Source organism: Thermobia domestica, chromosome 13 (genome assembly GCF_964235325.1).
Source record: "Thermobia domestica chromosome 13, izTheDome1.hap1.1, whole genome shotgun sequence".
Classification (NCBI taxonomy): Eukaryota; Metazoa; Arthropoda; class Insecta; order Zygentoma; family Lepismatidae; genus Thermobia; species Thermobia domestica.
The window spans coordinates 76,325,446-76,346,676 of NC_137466.1; the positions used below are offsets into that span (position 1 = coordinate 76,325,446).

General features: G+C 36.6%; 1 protein-coding gene and 1 non-coding gene across 2 annotated transcripts in view; both read left to right on the forward strand.

Moving 5' to 3' along the window:
- RpL4 (ribosomal protein L4) overlaps positions 1 to 21,231 on the forward strand; it is a 55,808-nt gene that overhangs the window by 16,127 nt on the left and 18,450 nt on the right. The window contains exons 3-5 of the mRNA XM_081735951.1: positions 2,487 to 2,732; positions 5,012 to 5,136; positions 13,190 to 13,288. Coding sequence (XP_081592077.1) covers positions 2,487 to 2,732; positions 5,012 to 5,136; positions 13,190 to 13,288 — 470 coding nt within the window. The remainder of the gene's footprint in view (positions 1 to 2,486; positions 2,733 to 5,011; positions 5,137 to 13,189; positions 13,289 to 21,231) is intronic.
- Positions 20,703 to 20,772, forward strand: LOC145669338 (small nucleolar RNA SNORD18). Its single transcript, XR_014128197.1, has one exon. It is a non-coding gene; the product is annotated as a small nucleolar RNA SNORD18 (small nucleolar RNA).

Here is a 21,231-nt window from a genome sequence, read left to right on the forward strand (position 1 = left end):
GATAAACAAGTACAGCACATTACTTATACCAGGAAGCAGTTAATTCACTGGTAGCAACATCATTTATGGAAAAAAAAATCAATTTGTGAGGGACTTCAGCAGACGCTTTGCACAAAGAATTCGTCGTACGGTCATGTAAAAATATTCTATAAGTCAAGATCTGAGGAATGCTATTTTGGTGTATGTGCCAGGCCAAATCTATACTGTAAAAGAAAATACGTGAAAAATGTAAGATGGTCAGGATTGTGCGGGCTCAGTATTAATGAGTGGTTTCTATCTTGGGAATGAGATACTTATGCAGGACTATACATCTGTCAAAAATTGAGTGAAGATTTGTTTTGAGGGGCATTTCTTGTATTCGACAGGGTAACAGTCCAGACATGAAACCTGTTGAGTCGTCGCATGTAGTGACATCAGAATCAAATGTAAATGGCCTACGACCAAAACTTATTTAACCCTTTTAAATTATGATGGCACAACACCTGTGCCATGGCGTCGACCTTCGGAATTTGCTTTGTAAGTCTCTAGTAAAGCTTTTTAGACCGGGTTTTTTGCATTCATTCAAATATGGACGCATCATAGAACATTTTATAGGCATTTTGCAGCCTAGCGTGCTCTGTCTGGGGGCTGTGACGTCACAAAAACATAGACGATGGATTAAAAAAAGATATATTTGAGAAGTTTTTTCAGAAAATCCCTGACACATTACTATTTACCCTTGAATCATGGTTTGTACCTCGTTGGTTTCGTTATGAGACAGGCTTTCAAAATGTACCACTCCAATTTCCCTATCGTGTACCAGAAGCGGGAAAATCTCGTCCAAAATGGAAAAAAATTCCCTTTAACAAAAATTTCTTTTTCGCGAATTTTCTCCACTATGATACATGCTAGAGACATGCGAGTGGTACCGTTTGAAAGAGTGGTTCATGGCAAAGAAAACGAGATACAATTCATGTTCCTACAATGAACAGTCGTGATGATGATGATGATGGTATAGAAATTCACTAAAAAGGTATTATCAAGGAAAAACATGTAAATCGGCTGTAGCATCAAAACTATGCATCCCAGGGCCACTCTTTGTATCTCATCCTCTTCACCATAAAGCAGTTTTTTTTTTTTTTTTAGTACCATTCACATGATCGTATCCTATACCAAATGGGAGATATTCGCGATAAAAAAAGGCATTTTTAAAAAAGAAAATCCCTTTTCCCCCACTTTGAGCGGAAATTTCCCTCATTTGGTACACTTTAGGGAAATTTTACGGACGCAGTTGGAAACACTGCTTTACTAGAAACAAAATGGGGTATAAACCATGATCCTACGATAAATAGTCTTCACGCAATAGATGATTGAGTGAAAGTCTACAAAATACATCAAAAAAGCCATAATTTAAAAGGGTTAATATAGTACGTCTTTACCATTTAGAGTCAGAACGTTCAATTTTCAAATATATGTGAGAAATTCTGCAGTCTCAGTTGCCGACACGGGATGGGTTATATCAAATCCATACAGCACCAATAACTAGCCCCTTGTGTAGATATAGATAAGTTATTTCTATAATAGTTCCCATTGCCCTTGTTTACTAATAGTTTGTCGACGTCTGCATAGTGAATACTGTACGTAAAGATTTACATTCATGAACTTGGGTTAAACTCCATTTCCTAAAATTCATCTTGATTTTTGAACAAGATTGATGTTCAATGAAAATGTCTTAAAATAAGTACTTGAATGTCATATTAGGTTTAGTTTCGATAGCACTGTAGACAATAATGGTCTGTTAAGCAAATCACTGGATCTGCATAAGCATTTAAAAGTATTAATTCATATTTCTATTTAAGATTTAAGTAGTCGAATGAAATTCTATATACATATATTTTATTAGAAAATGCAAAGTTCGCAATGTATTGTTTCCTAATATGCATATAAACGAGCGGAAGTGATATTGCCAATGATGAGTTACTTCACCCTAAGTGATGATAAATTAATGATTCAGTACACATGTACCACCAACTGAGGCAGCTCACTTCACTGCTCATTTCAACTATATGCAGAGCTTGATATTGATCTAAGATGCATTTTATAAATTAACATATGTATATAACATAGTTGTGATCTTCGTAATTCTCATTCTTTGTTTCCACTAAGCCCTCAGTTTTCTGATGTCTCCTGTCTATGTAGTAGTAAATGCAGCGAAAATCTGGGTAGAAAGTGTCTTTTCGTATTTTTTTATTACTATTTAATTGTCTTTAATACAGAATTATTCGAACGATTTTTGTATCTAAAATGTGTGTCGGACTTCACAGTACTGTACGTCGTGTCAGTACACCTTAATCACTGCAGGTTAAACTAAAAGTTGCTATTTAATTATAGTAGTTATATTTAGATTCGCCACCTATAAATTAGTAAGTATTGTAGATTTGCATCAAATAGAACCATAATCTGACCTTTAAGTTGCTATTGTCATTTTAATATAAAACACATTTCAGGTCACCAAACTAGCGCTGAGTCGTGGGGTACTGGTAGAGCAGTTGCCCGTATTCCACGTGTTCGTGGTGGTGGAACTCATAGATCAGGACAGGGTGCTTTTGGAAACATGTGTCGAGGTGGACGAATGTTCGCTCCAACCAAAACTTGGCGCCGATGGCATAGGAAAATAAATGTTAATCAAAAGAGATATGCTTTATGTTCTGCCATTGCAGCATCTGGGGTCCCAGCATTAGTGATGTCGAAAGGTAGGTTGAATTTGTTACATGCATATTTGTATTTGTCCAATAGTATTGTAAGTGAATGTATTACTGGGCTCATTTGAGGATCATCTTTATAAGAATACCAATCGAGTTAGAATTTTAATAGGAAGACTTAATAACAGAAAAATGCAATTGTGTCCCCAAATCTGTCAGCTTTGCATGCATTTTATGTAACTCGTTAACATTAGGAAATAATTTGGTATTAGCCACTTACAAGTTCCAAATTCACTGTGCTTAATTCTTTATTCGAACTCTGCTCCCGCCAAGTGAACTTTGTGGTGGACAAACAGTGTGCGTGGGTTTCCTCGGGGTTCTCCCACTTTCTTCATTCCACCATTTTATTTCTCATCAGTCTCCTTTAGTCTGGCTGGCATTATCGTAGGACGTAAAACTCAGATTTCATTCCATTTAAATTATTCTGTGTGTTGTCTTCAGTAGTGGTATTGAAAATACCAGTGCCTTTGCAAATGCTACATTATTTAATTGCAGTATAAAGGAAAACTGAAAAAAGAAAGTTTACTCAAGGATTTTAGGTTTTTTATTTATTTATTTATTTATTATGTAACTTAGATTAGATATTTGTTTTCCATCGACTTCTTCTCGTAAAATTTCGAAATTTTGAAGTAGAATTTCTATTGTCTCCAAACAGATCTTCAAATATGAAATGGAATTTTACTATATAATTGCTAACTTGCGCCAGCAGTTTAGTTTTTAAAATGCATACAAGTACAGTGGGTACATTAAGTGCATGTGAATATTTATTAAGTAGTACTGTGGTTGAATCAGTGTAGTCAATTGAAATGTGTGGTTGCACTTTTGTCCACACTGCTTTATTATTTTATAATGTGGTGTTACCTGAAAAGTGCTAAATTAACGTAACAAAGGCGTTTCATACTATGAAAATATTTTATAGTATGGGGTAAATTTGTTCCAACACTATTCATTAGTGTAAATATGTAGCATTAATGATTATGAGGAGTTAAGTACTTACATGTCAAGCCGGAGACTGGGCTCGATTGGCGATTCAATGGTACATTTTTCACTCTGTATATCATTAAATGAAATTAAATGTTTTGGTTTGAAGATTTAATCGTGAATCCTTACACATCCTACCTGTGGCGTAAATAGAAGGTAAATGGCCTTGTTTTCAAAAATCGTCCTAGGGATCATAGTAAGCTAAACCTTCTTAACGCTATTTTGTAAACCTAACTTTAATATGCAGAGCTTTTTGTCCATTATGTCATGAATGGACAAACAAGAATAATTGTCCATTGTCACTTCCAAAGAGCATTTTAATTTTAGTTCAGATATTTAGTATTGTTGCCAAGTTAACGTGCAACGGAGGCCAAAATTGAGAATAAATGTGTTTTGCAGTACGATTTATCCTCAGTCTATACACAATAAAGATTAGCCAAAGCTACTACAGATCAGATCAACTAATGTATTGTGTGGTATGACACGAGACGATACAATACTGTCTGTCTTTTTTATAATGTTTGAAAATTACACATGTTTTGGACTGTATTTGATAATGAAAGATATAGACGTTGGATCAAAATGTTTATCAACTGCATAACATTGTTTTAACTAACGTAATAATTGTAGAATGTCCTGTTACTTTATTTCATAATACTTTGACTTTTAATATACGACATAAAATATCTACTAAACATGTAAAAGTGATTTTATTAACTTTTGCTGTAGTGTTTGACGATGTTATATGTAATTGTCTGAAACGATTGGTCCTTTATTGTCCTTTTACATTTTTTTTTCATTGGAGATCCGGGTTCGATTCATGGCGAGAGCTCATGTTCGGGTACCACGTTAACCTGTAGGTGCATGTCTCATATAGCCTCGCTGCTGAAAAGGACGCTGAGCCGAAAATGAAAATAATTTTTCCTGTTCATATTTATTTGATGGGGTCCAATGGTTCGTGACACGGGAATTTTTTCATGGAACTATAGTCTGTTAGTTTTGTCAGTTTCATTAAAAATAAAAGGATTATCGAATTTTAGTACCTACAAAATGATTTTATCTAAAGTAGTCGTTTTATAAGATTTCTTATTGCTAAGTTCTACTCACCAGTTTTAACAGTCTCACTATTCCGAATTGAGGAATTGAAATCGATGTCATTCTAATCGGTAGCGTTTTGTAAGTATCAAGAGATCACATGGTTTCAATAATACGTACTTGCATGTAACATTTTGAAGAATATCAAAGGTAAATTGAAATTTCGTTAATTTTTCAACATTCTTTCATTATAGGTCATATAATCCAAGATATTCCAGAACTTCCTTTGGTTGTTTCTGACAAGGTCCAAGAATACAATAAGACAAAGCAGGCTGTCATATTTCTTCGTCGAATCAAGGCATGGTCTGATATACAGAAGGTAGGCTGATAATAATAGTAACTGATAAATAGATGGCTTTAGAAATGTTATTTTTTGAGTTTGTGTTAAGTGTACTCTCTAGATAATGAAACTTGTTCATGGAACTCCGCCGCATCATCCCTTTGTCTTTGGCATATGTTGTTAAATACATATTTTGTAACGCTATCAATTTTGCCGTATGCAAGGTACAAATGTTGCTACTATAGTTTATCCAAAAAACGTTCAATACCTCATGTAAACAAACACACGTGGTAATTGTTTCACGTTATTGGTTAAAGAGCCTTGGGGCATCCATGCGGCAGAAGAAAATAGTCCATTGTCAAATAAGCTGTTTTTCAATGTTTTTGTTGCTTATAAGGCTCATTATCAGAAATGCAATTACAGTTAAATAACAGAAACAACACTGTGTCTAAGAACTAAATTGAATTAAAGCAATAAAAGAGAATACGCATGCGTAGAAAGTGGCTTTGACCCACCATACGCGCAAGTCACAGTTTACAGTATGGCTGAGGAATATGTAAAACATTGACAGGGTACAAGCACGTGCTTCTCGAAAGAAGCGCTGAATGATAGCCAATCATCCGATGACTGGCGGAATAATACCATTCTGTAATATTTACATCAGGATCAGAAGGTTCGTTGAATGAACTTTAGTACTATTAATGCAACTTTTCATTACGTCACTATACTGTACATTGTCTTGGATGGAAAGTCAGTTACCTGAGTGTCACCCAAATAAGAGTAGGAAGTCGTCACATGCAGGAGTACAAGTTTTTTCGTAAGTTGAATTCGGTTTTTGCATAATCATAGTGAAAGTTGTTGCCATGGAAGATAATAAAAATCAGCTATATCCGAATAAAACAGTTAGTGGTGTATTACTTATTACTCCCTTACATTTTCACTTCGAGATTTTTTAAGTCGTCCTATCTGATTGAAAAAAATAAATGATCCTCTTTCTAATTAATTTTGTTCCTTAAAATACACTTGTCTTAAAATAAGTTTCTCATTTCAGACTTACATAAACACCTAAAAACACTTCTTTTACATACCGAATTTATTGTTAGTAAATATAACATTTAAAAATAAATGATATACACAGATGTTTTTATACGGCGAAATAAGGTCCGTTATCTTCTCTTTGCAGTTCAGGTAACTGGAACAAAATTAATGTTGTTACTAAAAGTTAACAAGTCGAAATAGGTGTGTACATAGAAAATAATGTAATTTTAAGTGTGATATCTACTAACTGTAAATTTGGTACGTAAACCCAAGTGTTTGTACGTGTTTATGAATGAAAAGTAGTGAAAATTATAGTGGTTTTTAAGATAAAATTAACAATAATTCGGTAGAAAGAAGCAACCAAGTTTTTCTTTATATAGAAAGGCTTGTAATAAAAATTCAACGATGACTTCCTCAGAGCGAAGAAGTTGGGGAGTAACAAGTAATACAGCAGTTTTTAATTTTGCGCTTTTGATAAATATCCAGGGCAACAACTCTCAAGAATGGGTTTGTAAAAATTGAAAAGTCCATTGTTGATGTTGGTTTCAGAGCAGATCTATATATGCACGAATAATCAGAAATTCCTTACCAGATAGTTACTTTATTCATTGTCTTGTACTGCTTCAGTTCGTTGAGTAAGTTCTATATGCCATTGCTAGACACAAGATTCCCGAATACACACAATTTTACAAAATATTGCTATAGGATGTTTTATAGTATTAGTTAACTGATTAGGTCTGAAACCAGAATCTGCATGTGAAATAAATTGATAGAAATAGAGAATGATCCATCACAATCGAAATGGTCAGTAGCAACTAATTCGTTGCATTTATAATAGAGCAGCGTTTTTGAAACTGTTGTGGTTGAGGTTTGTCATTCTGGTTCTCTTAAAATGAACAATAGTTCAGAAAGTCGAGAATAAAATTCAGGTGAACTGCATTTGCATATCACGTACAGTAGTTGAGAATCTGAGTTTGGAAATTACATAAGCAAGCGTCTTTCACTTTCTCACCGTATATTGCTTTCGAAGGAGACAAGAGTAGGTTGGTCTATAGAACATAGTTATGAATAATAAGTGATCCCCCATTTGAAAATGGTTTGAGAAATTCTGTGATATTGTTCTTTTTTTTGTGTTTTCAGTCTGAAGTATTATATAAATATACTTCAGTAATTTTGTTAACAGTTATTTATTCTGTATTAAATTGTTGAAAACTGAGTTATTCCATAGATAATTACAGCTATACCATCAAATATATCGTGATAGGGACAAAAAGCCTCGTTATTGACGTCCTCATTAAACTCCAGTAACCAGCAAACCCTTATGTTTCAGGATATATCTACTTTTTACATCAGTCATTCTTTGTTAGTTGCCTAGAAATTTCTTCGGAAGTAAGAGAGACCAACAGATAGTGGCCGTGTCCAAAAGTACATAGTGCACACTTCGAGGATGCACACTCGAAGTCTACAAACGGAGTGCACAGTAAATAGCGTACACTTCGTCAAATTAGCTTTTGATCCGTACTTGATTCCAACGCCTCATAGTGGTGGAACATGGAACATTGATAACAGAAGGAAGAATTTCGCATACTAGAAAAAATAATTTTTTTTTTTTTTTTTTTTTTTGGATGAATGATATTCCAGTCATATTAAATATAAATATATCGTACAGATTGACAATATGGGGTAACCATAAAATGACTTAAGAGTTTCTTTCATGTACGCCATTAGGTTCAGCTTTGCCGTACCTGCAAACATTTGTCACTTCGGATCTTTCACGCGTAGATTAACAAGAGCGGAGCGCAAATGCAATACCTATATATATTGGCGATGTTCTATTTATTAATTCCCGGAAGAACAGTAGCACTGGTGGTTAGGGTGCTGATGACACTATGTTTAGGAATTTTATTGCAAGCGAAAGTAGGCAATTTGCAAGAGCGTTAGGACACCGAAAGTACTGAGGGAAGCGCTATTTGCAATAATATGGCTCAAAACTACTTTGGGAGAGAGTTCATATTGGGTATAAATGCTTCTTGTACGGAATATGACACATAGGTTCGTAGTTCTACTGTATTGCTCCAGTTACAGGTATACTGATTGGACAGTATGTCTTATGTAATCGCTCTCATTGTTCAACTATACGGAAGTAATTATTTGTTCATAATCGTTTCATAGTGGGCACAGTAATGGGATTATATGAATTAAGAGGAAGGCTAGCTTTTACTTTGGCCATTTCATTCAATGAATCGTTTAATGAACCGATTCGTATCGAAGACAGAAAACAACGTTCCCACCGGGGCTCTAACCCGCCTTCACTCGCTAACGCTCGCTCGGCAATACTTTGTGAATTAAATATTAAACTTTGGTACATACACGAACCAACCTAGCTACTAACCTATATGTATGGGCTAACGGGCAAGCTTTCAAAACCGGTACCGAAAGATCAAATCACTGAATCGAGGAACCGAAAAAATGAATCAAATGGCCAAAGTAAAAACTTACGAAGAGGAACTTGTGAAATCTTTGATAAATGTATGGAAAGAAATTTTTATATGTATTTCACTTTTGGGCAGTTGTCAAAAATGCAAAATGTACGATAATTGGCATATTAGTCTCTCACAAGTGCAAGGAAATATGGTAGCTTTGAATGGAATTTGTTTAAAATCAAAACTAGAAAATTAGGCCCATCTACCTAAGAATTAACATTTCCAGCTGCAGCTGTAACTGTAGCTGTAGAGAAATGAATAATCTAGGTAATCATTATTCTATACTAGAGCATAAAATTTTAATTCATACGGAACTGATATTTTTTATTTACGTGCAAATAGCTCTATTACCGATAGTCTAATTATCTCAATTAAGCTACATAAACCATGTAATGTTTAAATACAAATACTTTATATCATTAATAAAGGAACTATTTGGTTGCTTTCCCTTTGCATGCTGACAAGTAAACCTTACGTTTGGGTGAATCGAGTTGCTGACTGAGACACATATGAGAAAGTAGTACTAAATGTGGTCAGTATTTCAGTGAAGTTTTAGGTGCGAAGCTCCAGGGGTTTAGGAGATACAGCTACCAGAACATCACATGGAAGTACAGAATAGTCTTCATACAGTTGGAGGTAAAAACTCTGTAAGACCTCTTGTAACGACAAAAGATGAATAACAAATATATGGGTACATATTAGGACTAGGGGAAAGTCATATAGTAAGGGTATACCTGACGGCGGCCATCTTGAAATCCGCCATTTTGAATTAAGGTTAAGTTTTTAAAATAGGAATAGGGTCATGTGATACATGATTTAAGGCGCAAATTTAATCAGAAGAACAATGGTGACGTTAATTTTGATTTACGCGCAATTGGTAAAAAGTTACAGGGAAATTAAATATTGTTGCTGCATATGTATTAGTCCTTTACCCCACCTTGTAAATTTTGTGTTAATGATAATAATTAAATAAAAAGCAGATGGATAAATATTAGGTCTATGGTAAGAGTTGCCTTGATGGCGACCATGTTCAAATCCGCCATTTTGAATCAGACAAAAGTTTTAAACAAAACGTATAACAGTGACACCTTATTAATAGCAATTTTTACCATAAATCCAACGGTATAACCATTTTTGCTTTATCATTAACCAGCACTTGTTATCGCATAAACAAGTTGCTAATTTAAGGAAAAATGACCAAAGTGGAATTGAGTCATAATTGAACTTGGGTCTTTCTTCCAGAAAAGTCCTCAATTAGTACAATCAATATGTAGTTCAGAAAAGAGTGCATGACTTGCACAAATGCTCTGCTCACAGTGAGCACACCTGACAAAGGCAATCCAGTTACACTTAACACATTTGTCGTTAACAATTCCGTCAAAGCAGTAGTCGTAAGGAGCGATCCATTTAATTTTGTGCTGGTTAATGATAAAGCAAAAATGGTTATACCGTTGGAGTTATGGTAAAATTTGCTATTAATAAGGTGTCACTGTTATGCGTTTTGTTTAAAACTTTTGTCTGATTCAAAATGGCGGATTTGAACATGGCCGCCATCAAGGCAACTCTTACCATAGACCTAATATTTATCCATCTGCTTTTTATTTAATTATTATCATTAACACAAAATTTACAAGGTGGGGTAAAGGACTAATACATATGCAGCAACAATATTTAATTTCCCTGTAACTTTTTACCAATTGTGCGTAAATCAAAATTAACGTCACCATTGTTCGTCTGATTAAATTTGCGCCTTAAATCATGTATCACATGACCCTATTCCTATTTTAAAAACTTAACCTTAATTCAAAATGGCGGATTTCAAGATGGCCGCCGTCAGGTATACCCTTACTATATGACTTCCCCCTAGTCCTAATATGTACCCATATATTTGTTATTCATCTTTTGTCGTTACAAGAGGTCTTACAGAGCTTTTACCTCCAACTGTATGAAGACTATTCTGTACTTCCATGTGATGTTCTGGTAGCTGTATCTCCTAAACCCCTGGAGCTTCGCACCTAAAACTTCACTTAAATACTGACCACATTTAGTACTACTTTTTCATATGTGTCTCAGTCAGCAACTCGATTCACCCAAACGTAAGGTTTACTTGTGAGAACAACGTAAATAATTTGTTATTTGTGTAACATTTTTATATTTCACTTCTAATATCATTAAATTGTATATTCATCAAGTAAATTATTATTAGATCAGCTCACAAATAAATTCACCTCAACAAAAATATTAAAAATATGGCTTTTAAAATTTTAATAGGTTATTTTATTAGATATCGCTATGTTAAGCACACAAGTATACTAACATAGTGTACATCCTCGCACACTGCACACTATGCACTCGCAGACTTGTGAACTTGGACCTTTTGACGCACACTAGGTGACGTCAGTTCCGGAAATAAGCGTACTTCAAATGTGCACTTGTATCTTTTGGACACGGCCAGTATATATTGTCCTCTCTCCCTCTGTTTCAGAGTTCCCTCGTGTCTATATGGTTCGCCTACTTCCGTTTGATTTTCACTAGAATCTCATGTAGTTCAGATCCCACGTTAAGCTGTAGATCCATCTCGTACAGCCTATATTGAGAGGGACGCTAAATCTTAGTCCAACCAACTTCCCTTTATGCGATTCACTGTTCGGAGGCATATATATTTAACTGCATGTGATCGCTGCTGTGGAGTCCATTGCCATGGTAGAAAATGCATATTGTCCCTATCATCTATGAATCCCTATCATTCCTCATATGATAGGGGCTCATAGAGAATAGCTCAAGGTTGTCTGTAATATCTGTGCCGTACATGGAAGAAAGTGATTACTTCCTACGGTGTATGGTGGTGGGTGTTTTCGCGTTTCGAACCAACTAACCATCACCATGAAATTGTAGTATCCTGACCTGCCAAAACCCAAGAAATTGAAAACCGCAATCTTCGGGTAGTGATTCTAGCGGCATTTTTTCATCAGAAGTGGCTGCAATTCCTGAATTTTCAGAACCCTGCGCTGCATGTAGATATTGTACAATGCATTTGTATTTATTACGATAAAGCGTCCCGGCGTGTCATACTGTGTCATTCTGCATGATTGCATATGCTCTCACGTTGCAAGGATCGTGTAGGAGGCTGGAGATCCTGAACCATTGGCTCTACAGTCCAGATTGTTCACCTTGTGGCTTTCATGTGTTCATACCGCTTAAGAAGTATCTGAAGAGCAATCTTTTCCACAACGATAATAAACTCAAGGCTGCAGTTTCGGGTAGATTCAAGGTATATCATCGATACTTCATTTCGATCAGTATCCAACGCCTGGCGCAGCTGTGAAATGCGTGTGTCAGTGACCAGTGCGATTTTCCATAATACCGAACTGATAATTCTTTCGTTATTGAAACAGAAAATTCTGGAAGCGGGAATAGATTACGTGAGAGAGGGGGGGGGAAAAAAAAGTAGAAATATCACAGATACCAAGAAAGTGAACTATGCTTTTTCTGAAAGCTTCATGATAGAGGGGAAAGAAGTATCAAAAAAGATAGCTGTGAAGCCTGCATATCTTCTTGCAAGACTGACTGTACCATAGGATGCACCCGGTCACCTAAAATGTCCCCATAATCATCGGCAGTAATCCATATTTTAAGGAAAGTAAAGGAAGAGAATACCGTGGAATTACAGTTCACACCAGGACAATTACTGCGGTGTTGAACGGTGCGAAGCAGGAAGTCAGAAGTATGTGCGCCTCTTTGGGCTTCCACTATACATAAACCAAGTCTGTTGTTAGAAACTAGAAGAAAGATAAATCATTGAACTTTATTACTTCCTTCTTTCAGAGATCTGCAGACTATGTTCATTTCGACAGTTTTTTTGTTTGTTTGTTTGTTTAAATCACGTTGGCGTCGAATATCAGTTTCGAAATTGCATCCTGATTAGCAGCTCTTGTCGGTTTGTGTAGAAATAGGTTGTTCCTAATGTTAGTTCAATTGCTTAAGTCTCTCATGTTGTATCATAAACGTCTGGTAATTGCACATTCAAATCTTTTCTACATCACCTCACGTACTTCTCACCACTACCCAACATAGTACTAACCCTGCGTAATCGTAATGCACGAATTTTCAATGCTAACTCAATAAATATTACGATTTGTAGTATGTGAGTGTTCCCATTGCTTTCATCTTGTATGAATTATGTGCAAAGAACAGTGAAGAAATTGTGACACAACACTAAATAAAAGTACATTATAAGACCTTTCGTTCAACACTTAATCAGATGCGGAAGGATAGAGTAGTAAAAAAAATCTCATAGGTGCACGACGCCATATTGCAATGCAATCCAATATAGCGCTCACTTGGACGCATAAGAACTGCTACTCCGATGTTCAGATTTTCTTTTCTACCTGTGTGTGTGTATGATAGAAAATTCTTGTTTGAAATTTTGTGTTGATAAAGTTGCTAAAATGACATATGTGTTATTTGGTCTGCTTCTGAAAACCTGTATTGATTTGAAACTCTGATATTGTACTGCATGGTCTTTAATTTTTTTTTATTTTTTTATTATTATTATTTTTAAATTTTTATAGGTGTACAAGTCCCGTAGATTCCGTGCTGGAAAAGGAAAAATGCGTAACCGACGTCGCATTCAAAGGCTAGGACCATTGATTATTTATGGACAAGATCAGGTTAGTAACAGAACTAACATATAATCTAAACTAGTAATAATATATCTAAGAGTGTGTGCGTTTTCAGTGAAAATAGGTCTATTATCCAAATTACAATTTCCAGGCATTCAGTTTTTTAATGCCCCATGTTATGCCCTTTGGGCTACAGCAAAACGGGTGATAATAAAATCATACTTTTTGTACTTTCCCACTGGGAATCACGTGCACGGAAAGCGCACGCGCAAGCCATTAGACCAAGGGGAAAACTGTCAGGCATCCAGGCAAGTGCTGATATTAACTGTCAATGTGGTGATCAGTATTGTTTTAATCAGTTTGTTTGTAATACCTGCGTAAGAGTTCTGTTTTTTAAGCATCGATTTGTAATGCTTTTATTATTCAGATGTAACATTCTTCAAATGGCCTGTCGATACTTTTATGGTTGACTTAACGGATTCTTACGCTGTGACTGGTAACGGTTAAATATAGAATAGTGAGTTGTCCCCTTTTCCGTTGACGGTGCTCACAACACAAACGCACATTATGACATTTCATCCAGTTACGTTTATTAATAGACGAAAGGTGCTTTTAAATTGTGGTAACACGAAATTTCTTCAAATATCTGTACATATTGTATAAATCAATTTGCCTAATATTTTGCCTCAGGAGATTTTTTAAAACTGTTCCTTCTAGTTTTGATTTATTTTTAGTACATGATTATTTTTTTTAGTATGACTAGTAGAGGTATATTCATGAAATGCCACTATTCAGCAAGTTGTAATACTGAATGTTGTGGTTTATTGGAAAATCTAAGTTCTATTGTTTATCGCAGAAGTAGCATGTGGTGTAGCAGGCGTTTGCGCTTATTTTGCTGACAGCACAATCTACAATTCTGTATTTTAAAACTAATGGTTCCGTCTAAGTAAAAATAGTGATTTACCTGCTTGTGTTCATTAGACACTAAACATGAAATCATTTCGCGTGATTGCTAAATCCATCTACGCCAATGATTGATCCTAAATTCGGAATCTGTTCAAAGACTATTTTCAGTCATTTTCATCTCTTTTACAAAGTGGTCGAAAGATTTAAATATGAATACTTGCGTCGGAAACTAGTAATAAAACACAAGGTTTCGTTTGGAAGATGTTGAAAGGCGTGGATATATTGGACATTTCATAATTAGGAACAATGACCAACCAGTAAGGATTAATTCTATATAGAACTGGCAGAGTCTTAAAAACCTTAGTGGGTGGTAATCGGAACTGTCCGAACAATCATATCTTCTTACTAGTAACATTGTAACTTAACTTATGTTCAACGACGTTGCCATAGCTTTGGTCCCCATTACACTGTGATTAATGGCTTACACATGTGGGTTCTTTCTTTCTATATAGAGAAGGGGGAAATAAACAAACACTGACCAACTTGCCTGCATATATAGATCATTCCTTCTCAATGGAAAATGAAATATTCTGTTGAAAGCAGGTTGAAAATGTCGAATAACAAAGCAGCATCAAGCACTCGGAGTTTCCAGACTACTTTTTTCTTCGCCAAAATATTTAAGACATTCCATTCCTTATTCATGTGACAGAGATGATCAGCTTTTGCTCACCCCCTATTTTCGTAGAGAGCTGCCGTCCAATTCGAATTTTGTTCCTCTCCAAAGGAAGAAGGAAGATTTTTCCACTCAGTGTCAAATAACAAAACAACGCAAACCATTCGGAGTTTCTAAGCTACTTTATTTCTTTTTCGCCAAAACCTTTCTCAAGTGACAGAGGAATACGCACTCCTCTGGTCGAGAATTGTCAGCTAGCTAGAATTTCTTGGCAACACCGGATTTCGGAGAAAGTATCTGTTTCACTACCATGTAGTAGGAGGAGAAGGTTAATAGGTCAATTTTCCATACCTCCCCCAAGGTTTTTATGATGTTTCTAAAAGATTACTACTGTGTTAGTGTTCAGTACAATGAAAATATATAAAACAAATTCTATAGCATATAAAAGCAAAACTCACTATACCCTGGCCGGCGAACGATGATTTCTGACAGCTCAGCTCGCGAGGACGACTGAGGAGTGCGGTGTTGCCATGTACTTCGCGCGCAGGGGAAGAATCGTCTGCTCCTTTGTTGAGGGTGAGAGGAGGTAAGTGAAAGTTTGGCAATGTGCAGTGGTTACCATGGAGACGCGATAGGTTCTGAGCCTAAGGTTGGTTGACCTGCTGTCTTCTGCTCGCTCGCCGTGGCCTTGTGCAAAGCTGTCAGAAATCATCGTTCAGCGGCCGGGGTATAATAAAATGGCACTCGTGTGCCAATCTGTACGTACTATGTACTCGGAACGCACGATGTGTGTTTACAGGGTGTAGCTTGATTAAACGTCGGCAGGTGATTGACACTGAGATGAGCAAAAAGAGTTCCTATCAACACATAGCATATTGAGTTTATTAACGGAATTAGCGAGGACCGAAAGAATGGGAACAGTAAGTTCGAAGCACTAGATATCGAAAACCAATAAGCTTAGAGACGACGATGTAGAAATTTTAGAGGTAAAGCTGGTGTTCAATACGTAGTTGCTCGGTTTACACACAGGTGGCGCTTGCGTTCAGGACGCTACAGTACAGGAGTGCGGTCGTTGTGCTGCGAGTGTTGGATAGGACAAGTGGTAATGCTCGACTAAAATATGGTACGTTATTCAAACCGTGAACAGACCCACATGCTATTCATACACAATCGTGCAGATGGCAATGGGCATGAAGCAGTACGACTGTCAGGAGAATTTTCCTAACAATGCCAACCATAATACAGGATGTTTGCGCCAATTTATCCGCGTGTGTGAGAAACAGGGACTGTACGGCATGCCCATGTGAATGCTGGTCGACTCGTCATGTGCGAACACCCGTTATGGATTAACGTGTTAGAAGCTGGACAATAAGCCAGGTACGGATACAAGGAATCTTAGCCGTGAAATGCATGTTAGTCAAATTACTGAGGTGCGTTACATGAAAATGCCTTGTATCCATACCACCTGCAAAGGGTACAAGCTGATTTCCAACCATGTGAAGCATTCTGCCAGTGGCTCATTCAACAGACCACTTTCATCATGTCGTTTCAGATACCAGTACTGTTCACTGACTGGAACTGGAAGGGATTGTATCGTTAGCATGCACAACACACGCGTGTTCAGTTGCATATCCCATGGTACTGTTATCACTCAACACAAATTTTGACTTACTGTATGGTGTGGTCTTGTCCATTATCAATTGATCGGTCCATACATGCTACTGCAAAGACTGAATGGAGCATAGTATTTTACCTTCGTGCCCGAATTACTGGAAAATATTCCCGTAGTGATTCGTCGCAGCATGTGGTACATGCTTGATGAGGCTCGCGCGTACTTGGCGTGAATGTCCGCTGGTGGTTGAACAACTTCTTCCCAAGACATTAGATCGGCTGGTGGCGGTCCAGTACACTGTCCTGACCGGTCTCCGGACCTGAATCCACTGGATTATTACCTGTTGGGACATTAAAAGTGGTGTATGCTACTTCTGTCATTGATGTCAGCGACTGGGAACAGCGTATCCCTAACGCCTGTGAAATTGTTCGCCATGACCCAAGTATCTTCGAACGGATTCGCCAGTTTATGGTCCAGCGTTGTCATGCATGCATTACTGTCCATGGTAGACACTTTGAACACTCCTGTGATGTACGCGACGAATCGTTTCTCTAGCGCTTCGAACTTACTGTTCCCACGCTTTTAGCCCTCGCTAACTCTGCCAATATGTTATTTGTTTATAGGACTTTTTTTTTTTTTTTTTAATCATCTCGGTATCAGGAATCACCTCCCGACGTTTTGTTGCATTAAGTTACACCCTGTATATGTATACACACACAGATAGTTATCAAAATAATAAACACCCGAAAAAAGTGCTGTTTACCAGATTAATATGAAACTGGATTATTTTTCGCCTTCAGAACAGCTCTGATGCGACGTGGAATGGTCAGATGTGAATGGTTCCATGTGGATTTACACCATTTCGCATGCAGTGCATCATTCAGTTCCGTGTGAAAGAATAAAAAGAAATTGCTTTGGATTCGTGTCTCAAAAATAGACCAGTTTCAGGGATTGGTTGGACCAGGAGTAGATGTCGAATTTCCTCAAATCACAGTTCAACAGCTTCAACTATGTGAATGGGCATTATCATTTTAGAATACGGCGTCATTGTCCGGAAACATATCTGGAATATTTGATGCACACATGGTCCTTTAAAGTGGTGATATAATGACGGACAGTGACGCAAGTGCGATAAATCACTATTTAAGTGGCAGCACCTAATCTACTGAAAACCAGGATATTGAGACTGTCGCTGTGTTCCACGGTTAGGCGGAGACACTGCCGATTATACATTCTTTAGGAGTCTGCTATACACAAACATGGCCCGGGTTTGAAATAAGGTAATTGATGACTCTTCCAGCAATATCATTCATTTCAAATCATCAGCGGTTTATGTTGCATGTTCGCGGCACCATTGACGTTGTGCTAAAGTGATGTTCCCATATCATATCATCGGTGTCATTCGTGCTACTCGAGTCCTCATGTCTGTTATGTAACTCGCAGCGAGCTGATTGTCGACAAAGGCTGTGGGGCGTGCTACTTGAGTTCTTCTGTCACTTGCACCGCAGTCACAAAACAATTGTGATTTACAATCCGCTTTAATGCTCGGCGGGACGTGTCACTGAGGATTTTCTTCCTACCACTGTTCCTCTTCTAATGTGGTTTTGTTGTGAATTTTGTAGGCCGTGATAACCTTGTATATTGCCCCTGGCTACACACCCAACACACTTGCCGCTTTCATTACGCTTGCACCACATAACCGAGCGCTAATAATTTACCCTTTTCGGAATTAAGTGTCAGTTCGTTACGCTATCACAGTCTGCTCAGTTACGCTATCACTGTACACTACCGTTCTCTTTTGCTCCTCACGTAGTATGAAGTTTGCCCTAACACATCAGCACTATCAGTCCGGTGCTGCGGTCGCCAACCCAGAAATCTGATTTGTTTCCAAATCCAGTTGGTCGTATTATTTTGCTAACCACGTCTATATTGTATTTTTGTGTTGAGTTACGTAGTAGTATTCGAATTCCCTGATTATGCACTTAACGTCCACACCGCTTTATCATTGTATAATGTGGTGTTACCTGAAAAGTGCTAAATTAACGTAACAAAGGCGTTTCACGCTGTTGAGATATTTAATAGTGTGAGGTAAGTTTGTTCCAACATTTTAAAACCCTTCAAATAATAGGCAAATTAATCCTGAAGATTTAAGAATGCACGTTAGGAAGTTAGATACATGCTGCAAATAATTTTGTTTTAGATAACTACCCACTTTCTAAACACTGAAATCACTATTCTTGATAAATGTTGAATTGTATACATTTTAAGTAGCTTGTTGTAGGGTTTATATGCTTCTCAGACTTCGCTGCAACAGAAATGAAGTTAGTTGTTTCGAGAAATTAATTGAAATATATAATGAATTGCGATAAAATGTATATATAGTTCGGATACAAGACTTTCTTGTTCAAGATAATTAACGTTTATTTACAGAAATGACTAAATTTGTGCAATTCTATTGTTCAATGTGAAGCATTTATATAACAATCATGCGTTTGTTATTAAAGTACGTCAAAAAGAAAGGAGGACCTAAAATTACCCTAAGTTTAACAAACTTCGATTGAGTAACAAATCATTATTTAGTATTGCATAACAAAAAAATCTATGAATAGCGATCGCAACAGATTGAATATGCAGAAAAGATCTTTACTGTAACAAATAAAACACAGTTCTGACCAGAGCAGAATGAAATATATTAAAAACTATACTTACAATGTGCTAGTTTCAAGGACCTAACGTCCTCTTCATCAGACACAAACACTCTGATGAAGAGGACGTTAGGTCCTTGAAACTGTAACACATTGTAAGTATAGTTTTTAATATATTTCATTCTGCTCTGGTCAGAACTGTTTTATTTGTTACTCTACTTATCCAGAGCCATGGAGTTTGTTCATCTTTACTGTAGTGTTGCCTAATGTCTCTTTCCACTTCGGTAGTTTTGAAACTTCTGGAGGAATAATTGAATAGCATTTCCTTACCGTTTGTAGGAATGTTTCATAGTAAATGAAATTATTTGATGGAGATGCGTGCTGTTCGCATGTAAGAAAAATCGTCCTTGAAAGAATTCTAATTTCTGACTAAACTTAAGAGGGTTCAGAGGAAAATTGAAAATTAAATGTGAATTGCTTCTGGTCTCTGGTTCTGAAAATGTGTGTTGATTTGAATCACCATCTTCCTAGCAGCTTGGCATGTACAGAAATATTTCGTTCATGTTGTTTTCTAACTAGAATAAATGTAATAATGTTTGAGTTGGAAAATTAAATAGGGTAAATGAACTTTTAGATAGCTCATAGATCGGAACTGTTGTTCTACCTTCCAAAGAAATTCATTATGAGAGCCCTCATCTCCTTTGGAACGCCTTCCGTGAGAGAGCAAATGGGGTGTAGTCGCTCTAATGGCAAGAGACCTGACGGAATGTCTTTGGTGCCTTGTAAACGAGGGAAGGCTTTAATATGGGATTTCACTTGTACCGATATCCTAGCCCCCTCTAATCTTCCTTCATCTTCCACAAAAGCTGGGAGGGTTGTAACTCGCAGAGAGTGTGAAAAGAGACTAAAATATAACAACCTCTTGGACAAATACCATTTCGTCACCATAGTCGTTGAAACTTGTGGCTCCTGAGGTCAGGAAGGTCTAAACTTCATTAATGAAGTTGGATATCGCATAACTTTTAACGCAGACGACACCCGAGCTTCATCCTATCTTATACAAAGAGTAAGTATGGCTGTGCAAAGAGGGAACGTAGCAGCGATGCTAGGAACTCTTCCCCCGGGAAAAGCTTTGGACGAAATCTTCCTTTTGTAATCACTCTTCTCTCACCAAACTCTCGCAATTGCTACTAGACGAAGAATCAACCATTTTCATATAATTAAAATGTAATTGGCCCTAGGACCGTACCTTGTGGCATTCACTTCGAAAGTTTTCAGTTTTGGACAGTATATTTTGTTACCTAAATAGCTACATTCCTCAAGCTTATATAGCAGACTTTTGTTATATTGTATCAAATAATAAATGTTACTATGGTTTTAAAAAAATCCAAAGAAATACTATTATCTAAGTTCTGTATTCATTGACGTCCAGTCTTTAAAATACTGTCGTTTCGTAATAGGTCAGTGGCTTGAAATCTGCGTACACAAAACAATTTTAGGTAATAAGAAAATACCGAAATTGAATTCAGTTTGTTTTTAGTTGAGGGATCTGCTTTTCATACGTCGGAGTATTCTTTCTTAAAACAGTTCTAATTTTAAATAAAACTTAATGAAGTACACGAGAGTGAGAGATGATGAGTTGGTTCTTGGTCCGTGTTTCTGAAAATGTGTTGATTTGACTAGAACCTCTGATCTCACAGTGCGTTGAACAGAAATATTTCGTTGATTTGATTTTGCAACTAGATTAATACGAAGATACATTTAAGTTGAAAAAATCAATAGATTAAATGAACTTTAGTAAAAGAATGAAAACTGTAACTACTTGAACAAAGTAACGCTGAAAAATAATAATAATTCTAAAATGCACTTAATTTTTAGATAGTCTCCATTTAGGTCAGTGCATTTTTATCCAACGTTTTTTCAGTGAAGAAATTCCACCCTAGAAGTGCGATTCTGGAAGTTCTGCAAAATACCCATCTAAGGCTGTCGTAATATTTGCTTTGGAATCGTTACTTTTTATTTTTATTTTCTTTATTATTTTTATTTTTGTCAGTAACAAATTTGTTGGTATGGGAATAGGTGGAAATAAAAGGGTGCCAAAAATTATGAATAGCGTGTACGTTCTAACTATTCGTACTTCTAGCCCCTAAGTTTC